The sequence below is a fragment of the Mesocricetus auratus genome, unplaced genomic scaffold (genome assembly GCF_017639785.1).
Source record: "Mesocricetus auratus isolate SY011 unplaced genomic scaffold, BCM_Maur_2.0 Super-Scaffold_100047, whole genome shotgun sequence".
In the NCBI taxonomy this organism is placed as follows: Eukaryota; Metazoa; Chordata; class Mammalia; order Rodentia; family Cricetidae; genus Mesocricetus; species Mesocricetus auratus.
This window is the reverse complement of record NW_024429224.1, coordinates 5,107,685-5,120,354: the sequence shown is the minus strand read 5'-3', so window position 1 is coordinate 5,120,354 and position 12,670 is coordinate 5,107,685. Positions and strand designations below refer to the sequence as shown.

Here is a 12,670-nt window from a genome sequence, read left to right as displayed (position 1 = left end):
TTAACATTTCCTATTTCTTATATGTAAGCTTGTCTCACTCACATTTTAATCCAAACACATAAAATGTATCAATAGTCGTTCACTTGTGTGATATAAGAAGAGACATTTCACATACGAAAGACATGAGATGGATGAGGTAAACACCCGTAGTTCAGACTGCAGTTTGGTAACCTACATTCTGGAGACGGCTTGGCCAGAACTGTGTGTAGGACTCCTCTCAGGAAGCCGTGGTCACAGCAGACGGCTGTGTACCCGTAAACCTGCGTCACCGTGTTCGTGCAGTGCCACAGAATGCCTTGGGTGCCAAACAGTGATACTATACAATATCTTACTACAATCTTAATATTTGTTTCACTTAGAACCAACACAAATCATTTGTAACATGAAAAACAAAAGACCCAGAGACAGATATTGGGGTTCAAACTTCAGGATGAAGATCAGAAAAGCACAGCAGCCGGGCACTAGCTCTACCTCTGACTGAAAGGTGATCCTGGCCCCACCAAACCTCACGCTGTAACCTCTCCTCAGCGTGGCTGGAGAATTCTGATCTTCGATGTCTTCCCATTCTCAGTGTGCCTGGAGAATGAATGCCTGCTCCTGACTACTGAAGACCCTGCTTCTATCTTTTATATCCCTCCAGTACTGATTTTAGAGGAATCGCGTTGAGTTTCTCTACATTTAGTTTGATGTTAGCTGTTGGTTTACTGTATATTGCTTTTATTATGTTCAGGTACGTTCCTGTTATCCCTGATCTCGCTAGGACCTTTATCATGAAGGGGTGCTGGATTTTGTCAAAGGCTTTTTCAGCATCTAGTGAGATGATCATGTGGTTTTTCTTTCGAAGTTTGTTTATATGGTGGATTACATTGATAGATTTTTCTAATGTTGAACCATCCCTGCATTCCTGGGATGAAACCTACTTGATCATGGTGGATGATTTTTCTGATGTGTTCTTGAATCCAGTTTGCTAGTATTTTATTGAGTATTTTTGCATCGATGTTCATGAGGGAAATTGGTCTATAGTTCTCTTTCTAAGGTGTGTCTTTGTGTGGCTTGGGTATCAAGGTAAAAACAGTTTGGCAGTGGGCCTCCTGCTTCTATTGTGTGGAATATTTTGAGGATTATTGGAATTAGCTCTTCTTTTAATTTCTGTTAGAATTCTGCACTGAAGCCATCTGTTCCTGGACTTTTTTTTTTGGTTGGGAGACTTTTGATGACTACTTCTATTTCTTTAAGGGTTATAGGTCTGTTTAGATTATCTGTTCTTGATTTAGTTTTGGCAAGTGATAACTACCCAGGAAATTGTCCATTTCCTTTAAATTTTTGAATTTTGTGGATTACAGATTTTCAAAGTATGCCCTGATGATTCTCTGGATTTCCGCAGTGTCCGTTGTTATGTCCCCCTTTTCATTTCTGATTTTGTTAATTAGCATGCTCTCTCTCTGTCTTTTGGTTAGTTTGGACAGAGGTTTGTCTATTTGTTAATTTTCTCAAAGAACCAACTCTTTGTTTCATTGATTCTTCTCAACGTTTTCCTGGTTTCTACTTGATTGATTTCCGCCCTCAATTTGATTATTTCCTGGCGTCTGCTCCTCCTGGGTGAGTTTGCTTCTTTTTGTTCTAGAACATTCAGCTGTGCTATTAATTCTCTAGTGTGACTGTTCTCCAGTTTCTTCATGTGGGCAATTAGTGCTATGAACTTTCTTCTCAGCACTGCTTTCAAAGTGTCCCATAAGTTTGGGTATGTTGTGTCTTCATTCTCATTGAATTCCAGGAAGTCTTTAATTTCTTTTTTATTTCTTCCTTTACCCAGGGATGGTGCAATTGTGCATTGTTCAATTTCCATGAGTTTGTAGGGTTTCTGCGATTTGTGTTATTATTGAATTCTAATTTTAATGTTTAATGCATGGTGGTCTGATAAGATACAGGGAGTTATTCCATTTTGTTGTATCTGTGGAGATTTGCTATGTTTCCTATTATGTGGTCAATTTTAGAGAAGGCTCCATGTGGCTCCGAGAGGAAGTATATCCCTTTGCGTTTGGGTGGAATGCACTCTCACCCTGAACTCTTGGGAGAGGGTCCAGGCCCTGCCCTGGATGAAATGACAGACTATGGACACCTCCATGGAGGGGAAATGAGGGGATATTGGGGGGTTGGTGGGAGGGCACAGGAGGAGGGGAGGGAAACAGAGAGGGATGTGGAATTGACATGTGAAGCAACCTTGTTTCTAAGTTAAATTTAAATTTAAAATTATATATACATATATATATATATATATATATATATATATATATAAACAATTGCCACAAACAACATAAAATACCTTGGGGTGGTGCTAACCAAACAAGTGAAAGACCTGTATTGTAAGAACTTTGAGTCTTTAAAGAAAGAAATTAAAGAAGACACCAGAAAATGGAAAGATCTCTCATGCTTTTGGATAGGTAGGATCAATGTAGTAAAAATGGCAATCCTGCCAAAAACAATCAACAGACTCAACGCAATCCCCATCAAAATCCCAGCACAATTCTTCACAGACCTTGATAGAACAATTCTCAACTTTATATGGAAAAACAAAAAACCCAGGATAGCCAAGACAACCCTGCTCAACAAGCAACGTCTAGAGGCATCACCATTCCTGACTTCAAGCTCTATTATAGAGCTGTAGTCCTGAAAACAGGTTGGTATTGGCACAAAAATAGACAGGTAGACCAACAGAATCTTATTGAACACCCTGAGATTAATCCACAAACCTATGAACTCCTGATTTTCAACAAAGAAGCTAAAATTATACAATGGAAAAAAAGATAGCGTCTTCAACAAATGGTGCTGGCATAACTGGATATTGGCATGTAGAAGACAGCAGATAGATCCTTGTCTATCACCATGCACAAAACTTAAGTTTAAATGGATCAAAGACATCAACATAAATCCAGCCACACTGAACCTGTTAGAAGAGAAAGTGGGAAGTACCCTTGAAGGAATTGGTACAGGAGACCACTTCCTGAACATAACACCAGTAGCACAAACACTGAGATTGACAATTAATAAATGGGACCTCCTGAAACTGAGTAGGTTCTGTAAGGCAAAGGACACAGTCAGCAGGACAAAAAGGCACCTCACAGATTGGGGAAAGATATTCACTAACTCCACATCTGACAGAGAGCTGATCTCCAAAATTTACAAAGAACTCAAGAAGCAAATCTCCAAAACACCAAAAGATCCAATTAATAAGTGGGGTACAGAAGTAAATAGAGAATTCTCAATAGAGGAGTCTAAAATGGCTGAGAGACACTTAAGAAAGTGCTCAACATCCTTAGCTATTAGGGAAATGCAAATCAAAACAACCCTGAGATATCATCTTACTCCTGTCAGAATGGCTAAAAGCAAAAACACCAATGACAGCTTATGCTGGAGAGGATGTGGAAAAAGGGGAACACTTGTCCATTGCTGGTGGGAGTGCAAATTCATACAGCCACTTTGGAAATCAGTATGGTGGTTCCTCAGGAAAATGGGAATCAGTCTACCACACAACCCAGCAATTCCAGTCTTAGGCATATACCCCAAAGATGCCCATCCATACAACAAGGACATCTGTTCCACTATGTTCATAGCAGCATTATTTGTAATAGATCCTAGAAGCAACCTAGATGCCCCACAACTGAAGAGTGGATAGAGAAAATGTGGTACATTTACACCTTGGAGTACTACTCAGTGGAAAAAAAACAATGGAATCTTGAAATTTGTAGGCAAATGGATGGCACTAGAAGAAACCATCCTGAGTGAGGTAACCCAGTCACAAAAAGAGAAACACGGTGTGTACTCACTCATATATGGATTTAAGACATGGATCAGGGGACTGTTAGCCTACAATTCCAGTGCCAGTTGGTCTGGGAACCAGGGAGTTTCCCAAGAGATATGCACGATACCTCAGAGAAGTGGAATGAGGCAAGCTCTCCTGAGCAGATTGGGAACATGGGGGGAGTAGAGAGGGAACCAAGAAAAAGAGAGGGGGATAAGAGGAGGGTAGAAGAAGACATGGGGGAGCAGGAAGGTTGAGTCGGGATAAGTATAGAAGAGAGCAGGATGAGAGATACCATAATAGATGGAGTCATTAGAGGTTTCAAGAGAGCTGACACTAGTTAATTTCTAGAGACTTACAAGGATAACTCCAACTAGAAAACTAAGCAATAGTGGAGAGACTACATTAATAGCTCCTCCTTGATGGTAAGGCTGATGACTACCTTATATGCCATCCTAGAACCTTCATCCAGTGACTGATGGAAGCAGAGACAGATACACACAGCTAAACATTAAACTGGACCCCTGGAACCCAGTGACAGAGATGGAGAAGTGATGAGCAAAGGGGTCAAGACCATGCTGGTGAAACCCACAAAGACAGCTGACCGGACAAGGGGGAGCTCTTGAACCCCAGACTGATGGCTGAGAGGCCAACAGGGGAACTGATCCAGAATCCACAAATGCAGTGTTAGTGAGTAGGCCTTAGAAATCTTTGGAGCCTTGGGTAGTAGATCAGTGTTTACCATGGCAAACGAATGAACTTTGGGAGCCCATTCCACATGGAGGGATTCTCTGTCTTCATGGACACATGGGGAAGGGCCTAGGTCCTGCCCTGGATGAAATGACAGGCTCTGGAGATCCCCCCAAACAGGGTCTCATCCTCCCTGGGGAATGGTATGGGGATTGGGTCAGGGGTTGGGGGCACTGGTGGAGGGACAAGGGAAGAGGGGTGGGAGAGGGAGCTGGGATAAAAAAATTCAGGACTCAGGATTAAGACGTAGACAGATCTCTGCCACTTCAAGACAACACTGACTACATGAAATCTGTCCAGTCCCTAAAAGAAACAACTAGCACCTGGGATCACATGCCTTTAATTCCAGCATTAGGGAGGTGTATAAGACAGGAACAGGGTCTCAGAGTTGACACTCAGTCTGAGAGTTCGTCTCCAGCCACATTGAGGAGAGCATAGCAGTTTGAGGGAATCTGAGGAGCAGTGAAGTTGGGAGCAGTCTGAGTATCTGCCCTTTGGTCTCAGCTGAGGTACAGGTGAGAGCTAGTCGCTGGTTGCTTTGCTCCTCAGATCATCAGCTTGAAGCTTGAATCCCAACATCTCTCTCTGGGTCTTTTGTTCATCGTGCTACACAAAAGGATCTAAATGACAATTGGAGCAACAGGTCACTTTGGCATCAGTGCAGTCCAGACAGTTTTCATACCAATGGTGACAGAAAATGCTGTCGTTTCCGATGCCAACGACTACAGCTTCTCTTCCGTGTGTGGCCAGGTGTTTTGGTAACTGAAGCCACATGAACTCCACCTCACAGGCATGTGGGACACATCCAGCCCTTCTCCAGCAGGTCTCAAACTTCCAGTCACAGAAAGACCATTTATGGTCATGAACCTAAATTATCACCAAAAAGAGCCAACAGTGAGGAGCATGGCACACCCTACTGTTTCGAGTCATCCTAGTACCAGAACCTCTGAGACTTAGGACCCGAGCTTTGACATTCTCAAATCTGGCCATTTTCAGGATGCTTCCCCAACCTTCTAACAGGAGGAAAACTACAGCATGGGTGGTGTGAGATGGGCGTGGTCATCCACAGCATAACGCAGGTTTGGAAACTGGACGTGACCATCTCGCCTCCAATGTGGTAGGTGAGTGCTCAGCTAGGGAGCCTCATCCCAAGGCATGTTTTGCTATGTGTGTCTCTAAGGGTCCTCTTTGGTATCTAGGTGATCTGGGGGTTGTGGCTGCGGTTTGGTTGTCTTTTGCTTTATTTCTAATATCCACTTACGATATTTCTCCTTCTCATTCTGGGTTACCACACTCAAAATGTCTTTTTCTACTTCCATCCATTTGCCTGCAAATTTCACGTTGTCATCATTCTCCATTACATAAATGTACCACATTTTCCTTATCCATTCTTTGGTTGAGGGGAATATAGGCTGATTCCAAGTTCTGGATATTATGAACAAAGCTGCTATGAACATAGTTGAGCATATGTCCTTGTGGTGTGACAGTACATCTTTGGGTATATGCTGACTGAATCTTAAGGGAAGAGACAAGGATATCCCTCCATCTACAGGCAGAATCCATTCTTTACTATAACATCATAACTCATCATGTTGGCCTGGAAATGTGGATGAAGCCCAGGCAGGTTTTGAGTTTGTGATCCCTCTGCCTCAGTCTATTGAGACATCAGGATTACATTTGTGTAAATGCTATGGTCAGCACCATAGACTATTTTTTAAATTTTATTTTATGTGTGTGAGTATTTTTCCTACAAATTCTAGTGTTTGGTTCCAAGCTGGTGCAACAACTGTTTGGGAAGGAGAAGGAGGTGTGGCCTTGTTGATCCAGGTGTGTCAGTGTGGATTGGCCTTGAGGGGTCAAAAGCCCATGACATCCCCAGGTAGCTGTGTCCCTTTCTCTCTGGCTTGTCCTTGAAGATCAGACAGAGCTCTGCTACTGCTCCAGCTCAATACCCGCCTTCTTGCTGTCATCTTCCTCACCATGATGGCCCGGGACTCTAATCCTCTGGAATCATGATCCCCCCGGGACTGTAATCCTCTGGAATCATGATCCCCCAGGGACTGTAATCCTCTGGAATCATGATCCCCCCGGGACTGTAATCCTCTGGAATCATGATCCACCCGGGACTCTAATCCTCTGGAATCATGATCCACCTGGGACTCTAATCCTCTGGAATCATGATCCCCCAAATTAACTGTTTTCTTTCATGATGTCTTGGTCACAGTGTTTTGTCATGGCGACAGAAAAATAACTAAGAACTGGTCTCAATATATTACAGAAAACAGACTTTTTGTTTTTCTGATACTCGCTTACTTCATTTAACATGTTAATCTTGTTTCATCCATTTTCTGCAACTGTTGTAATTTTGTTATCTTTTGAAAAGATATGTTTTTAAGTGTGCCCGTGAGTTTGTGTGTGTGTGTGTGTGTGTGTGTGTGTGTATGTGTGTGTAGCTATGTGCATATGTGAATGTTGGTGTCCTCAGAACCCAGTGAGGCACAGATCCCCTGGGGCTGGAGTTACAGGTTATTGGGAGCTTCTGTGCAGGTGCTGGGAACCAAACGTGGATCCTCTGCAAAGGCAGAGTACACCCTTAACCACTGAGCATCCTCTCCAGCCCCAATTCTATTAGTTCTTTATGAATGAATAGAACTCCATTGTGTTCCTACACTACATTGTCTTTATCCTTCTTTCAGTGCTAGGCACTCAGGCTGATCCCTTAAATCAAGTGTTATTTATTGCTGCAATAAGCATGGGGGTACAGCTATCTCTCTCCTAGGCTGACTTTTACATTTTGGGTTCACACCCAGGATTTGTATGGGGGCATATGGCAGTTCTAGTTTTAGTTTTTTGAGAAATCTTGATACTAATTCCTTTTCTCTCATTCCCTCTCCAAAATTTCTCTTGATACCTCTCCAACTGGTAAACAGAATCTCTATGTAGATTTGATTTACATTTCCCTGATGGCTAATGTAGACATTCACCCCGAATGAAACCACTTTGGAGAAGAGTGGGAGGTTCATAAGACTCAAAGCCAAAGGAAACTCATGAGTTCAGGAAGCTCATGAAACAAGGCTCAGAAGGCACAGGGAGTGACGAGATTCCCATGAACCCCCCTGACTTTCTGTAAGCAATATACAATTGCTAGAGGAGAAGAGATGCTTAGGGGGACTGCCTGGAAATTTGTCAGGAAATTGCAGGGCTGCAGCTTTCTTGATTCTTTACCCACATTAGGGTGGGTCTTTTGGAAATTCAGTTGCCTCAAATCACCCCATGCTCCTGTGACCCCAATGAACTCTTACAGTCACCAAGCTTGTCTTGAGTAGAATTGGTTCTTTGATCTGTCATAGATCTGGGCGAATAGATGTTTGTTTGTGACTCTTCAAGAAGTCACACAGCAGTGATGAGCATGTTTTCAAGTATTTCTTGGCATTTGTACTTCTGTTTAAAACTGCATCCAACTCATTTGCTCCTTTATTGGTTGGATTGTTTATTTGGCATTGAGTTTTCTGTTTCTTTACACATTCTGACTAATAATTCCCAGTGAGATTAATGGGAGGTAAAGATTTTCTCCCTTCTGTATGCTATCTCTTCAATCTGAGCTTTAGGTACTTGTGTAGTGTTTTTGGGGTGCATGTATATGTATGTGATGTAAGCATTCAGAGTGAGTGTGTATGCCTGAGAGTTTGGGTGCACCTGCTCATGAACACACATGGAGAGGACAGAGTAGGATGTCGGGGGCTTCCTATTGTGTTCTCACCTATTGCCTTGAGTTTGAGTCTCTCACTGAACTGGAAGTTTGCCTTTTCTATAAGGCTGGCTGGACAGTGGGATCCACCACACTTCCTAATGCTGGGATCATAGGGATGTATAACATGCCTGGTTGTCTTAGGGTTGCTAGCACTGCAAAGAGAAACCATGACCACAGCGACTATTACAAAGGCTGGCATGTAATTGGGGCTGTTACTCAGATTTGGCAAGGTTCCACTAGAAAATGCCATACTTACTGACATGAAGTGACACATAGCATTGTTTAAAGGTGTGTTCATCTCTGATCTTCTTTGCCAGGGTACAACAGGAAGTGAAGGCTCTGACACAGCGGGGACCTATTTTCACACGTTCAGCTCGTTGCTCACAGGTTTCATATGTTTTAAGTAAAGCTCTGTCATAACAGCACTTCTTTAGCATTGGATGTTTGTATGTAGAAACTGAAAGGATGTAATGACAAGTCCTTATCACCAACAGCCAAACACCTGGTAGGGATCGATCTCAAGGACTATTTTCTCTGCCATCAAAGGACTCCCTCACCAGATACATATTTGGGCAAAACAAATATTCTACATAGTTTAGGCATGAAAATAACAAAGAACTGTTTTCCTCAGGTTAAGGATATGGGTGATAAAATCCTGAGTTTACAGACTGAACATTTCTGAGTGATGAACTCAACCCCACATGCATCATTCCCCCACCTGCTGCATGTTAATTAGGGGAAGCCCGTGCCTTATGTTCTCTGGTCTGTGAATGCTACAGGCATCATAGTTTACAGCTTGTGGAGTACCTTGTTCCTGTATTTTCTCTTTCAGGTAATGTTCTGGCTGGAGACTCACATCTTGGGCTTCACCTGTGAGGGAGAGAATGGCATGGGGGAGAGTGTTCAGTATCACATGGTTGTCATATTACGTAAAAGCAGGTCTTGTTCCTTGGATGTCACCCATAATGCACCGGTCAACTTAAGAGTTAATCCTGTGTTTACATAGCTGCATAAATCAACACTAAAGGTTTATTTTTCCTAACATCATAAAGGTAGAAAGATCCTCCCTATGCCAGGCACCCCAGTAGACTGCACCCCTTCTAGTATGAACATGAACCTACAGAGTCTGGCTAGCTTCCTGGGGACTGACAGGCAAATTACCCCAGGCTCCTGAACAGCCACCAAAGCCTTCCAGTACCTGGAATTCCCACTTGGTGCTGCAGATCACGTATTGGCATGAGAGTTATTTTGTAAGCTTTATCTGTGAGAAAGACAAGGGGGTGGGAAAGGCATAAAATCTTTCTAAAACAACTCCATGACAGCATTCTGTTCTACATCGTTGTGGCCTCCTACAACTTCTAGCAAGCACTGACTCCCCAGTCCCAACCCAACCAGGACTTCTCCTCATCCTGGCCCGGAGCCTCGTCCCCACCTGGGAAGGGTTTGCATCAGCCACATTACTGAAAAGAATTACCAGGGAAAACTAATGTTTTATAAACCAGTCTATACGGAAGATTACCGTGTTCTTTGACGTCAAAGTGTGTGGTTCCATTTATTGAATCATCCTCTCTGTATTTAGCTTTAATTGTCCATCTACCGTATCTGTGGACGCCAGATGTTTGAAATCAGAGATATACCAAATAGTGCAAATTTATGGAGAGGAAAACCAGTCATTTCTAGTTTGAGAGGTAAGAATATAAGTATATGAGGATACATACACACATACACACACACATGCACACACCCTAAGTAAAAGTTCAGAGGAAAGATTTTTAAACATTAGTTAGACAACTGAGTATCTCAAAAGGAAAAGAAATTGTTTAACAATTAGTTTTTCATATTGTATGCTTTCCTACATCTTTTAGCTTAATATAGTAATTTTGTTTCGAGAACTGATGACATTTCAAAGTTCACTTACCCCAGAATTCATAAGTTAAAGTCACGATATAGTAAAAAAAAATTGGTAATAATGCCAGTGATGAAATTCATACCTCATATGAGCAGAAATGTATTGGAAAGAAAGCATGGTTTGTTTAAAGAGTAAATTAACCTGTTCAAAAACCTTCATTCAAAAATAGTTAGTGAGGCTGGACAGTGGTGGCAGCTGCCTTTAATCCCAGCACTCGGGTGGGAGAGGCAGGTGGATCTCTGAGTTCAAGGCCAGCCTGTCTACAGAGTGAGGACAGCCAGGGCACCACAGAGAAACCGTGTCTTGAAATACCAAAAGCAAACAAAAAATTAGTGAGTACTACATTGGGATAAAAACAAACAAACAAACAAACAAACAACAATAACAAAAGAGCAAGACAGAAGAACCACAGACTTTAGAGCCTCCAGTCCATGCCAGTTCAGATGTTCACACATTTTTCCTGGCAGGTTTGATTAGGCAACTGACTACATCTCCTTTGGGAAATGAGAAAAATATCTACCATGAAGATAAGGGATGTGATCAATGGAGGCGAATGTCAGGGTTACCATGACTACTATTAGCAGTTCACCAACAATTTAACCAAGTGCCTACAATGCTGAATTGCTGAGCTAAAATGAACCGTGTAGACAAGGGCTTTGCCCTTATGGGGTTTAGAGTCTAATACCGGGCTGGACACATAAATAAATAATGAATAAGGCACAGACTAAAAAGAAAATACACGAGACACGTGTGTAGACATAGAGAATAAAGCAGACATTCCATCATATCCAGGGATGGTATTGTGATAAGAATCGTCTTCCCGTGTCCAAGCAAGAGGACCATAGAGGAATGTTCTGTGCAAAAAGGACAACAGGCACCAAGCTGCTAAGGCTGGAGATGGATTCCTATAATGCGCCATGGGGCATTGACACGAGAAGTCTGGGAAATAAGAATCGTAATAGCGCAACAAACTCAGTTCTGCACCAGAAAGCCTATGGCACTTTAAAAAATTGTATAATTTAAATCTTCCAGACTAACACAAGCATCCAAATTTGGGCTATGTTTTCAGGAACAATGTTTCCAAAACGAACTAAATACAAACTCCCCAGAGAGGACAGAGGAACAATGGCTGGGAAGTGGTTCTACTGAAAATCTGTGTGGTGGCTGCCTTGCCTTAGGCATCCTGCTTTATGTCCCTTGACACAGGGATTGTGAGCGTTTCATTTCTGTTTGGCAGCTTGCTCTCTTATTGTGATTTACACACATTGAATATGTATTTCATCAACTTCGGAATGCACCTGGTCTTGAATTGTGGCATATGAGGCCAAGTAGAATAAAATTTCCTACACATCTGCATAGATAGACAGACAGACAGAGTTTGGTTGTGTGTTTATGTGTATGTGTTAGAGTGTTAGAGTGTTTGTGTGCATGTATGTGTATATGTGTATGTTTGGTTGTGTGTGTGTGAGCATGTGTATGTATTCATTTATTGAAACAGAGTTTGCCATCTGCCAAAGCTAACTGCTAATGCCTAGATTTAAGTGAGCCTCTTTCTTCAGTGTCCTGGAGATCTGAGCCTCCTGATGTGCTGGGCAGTGTCTGGTATCTGGGATCCACTCTGCTCTGCTGAGAAGTGGGCGTGCCTTCTGCATCCTTTGGAAGGCTTCACATGGTCACCTGTGTGCTGCCTGGGTCAGCAGGGGTGGCTCCACTTACCACTTCTCTACCTCACAACCAAAGTCCCGGGTGTGTTTTTCAGAAAACAGTTTCTATTACATACTTCGGGTTAGAAGGAATCTTGAAGTCAGGAAAAGAGACAATTCCAGTATGATTGTTTCCTTGTAGTGTGCCAACTTCTGATCCTTCAGGGTCCTTTAGGGAAGGAAGAAAACCCAACTGCCTTAGCTTGTTTCTGTTGTATAAAAGAATAACTGAGACCAGGTGATTGTCTAAAGACCAGAGATGTGTTTTGTCCCACAGTGCTGGAGTATGGAGTTATAAGGAGATGACACTGTATGCACAGGGGAGCGGCCTCGTATCAACTCTGAATGGGAAAGCAGATGGGCAAGCAAGCACTTATGAAGAGTTTGTTCTCGTGACAAGACATTCTGAGAAAGGGGGCAGCCCTGCTCAGTCCATACAGCTGTGAGGGGAGTACCCTGGGACTGAGGAAATACTTACTATGAAAGTTAAGACAGCTTCCTTTGTAACTGCCTCTAATTCATCATCCAGGGAATAGATGCCAACCTTTACTGCAAGAAAAGGTGATATCGTCAAAAACTTTGTTAAACAAGGGCAATTCTAATTTGTGAGACAAATAACTTCAGGGTGAAAATCATATAAAATATATTGGGAGACATTCTCAAAAATTAATAAAATAGTTTAAAAACCTCTTCAATGAGAAAAATCTTATTAAAAACTGTAATTACCCATATAGAAAAATATGTATTTAAAAGAAAGT

At 42.3% G+C, this 12,670-nt stretch overlaps 1 protein-coding gene across 2 annotated transcripts in view; it reads right to left on the bottom strand.

The window, feature by feature from the left end:
* Window positions 1-4,873: 4,873 nt before the first annotated feature.
* Window positions 4,874-12,670, bottom strand: part of LOC106022129 (complement C5-like) — a 43,567-nt gene continuing 35,770 nt past the window's right edge. The window contains exons 4-10 of one of the 2 annotated variants that reach the window (XM_040735689.1): window positions 12,391-12,461; window positions 11,990-12,081; window positions 9,820-9,902; window positions 9,499-9,561; window positions 9,108-9,170; window positions 8,557-8,757; window positions 4,874-5,416 (exon numbers count right to left, since the gene is read on the bottom strand). In XM_040735689.1, the coding sequence (XP_040591623.1) occupies window positions 5,409-5,416; window positions 8,557-8,757; window positions 9,108-9,170; window positions 9,499-9,561; window positions 9,820-9,902; window positions 11,990-12,081; window positions 12,391-12,461 (581 nt within the window). In that variant the 3' untranslated portion in view covers window positions 4,874-5,408. The remainder of the gene's footprint in view (window positions 5,417-8,556; window positions 8,758-9,107; window positions 9,171-9,498; window positions 9,562-9,819; window positions 9,903-11,989; window positions 12,082-12,390; window positions 12,462-12,670) is intronic. The other variant, XM_040735688.1, reaches the window with a different exon arrangement.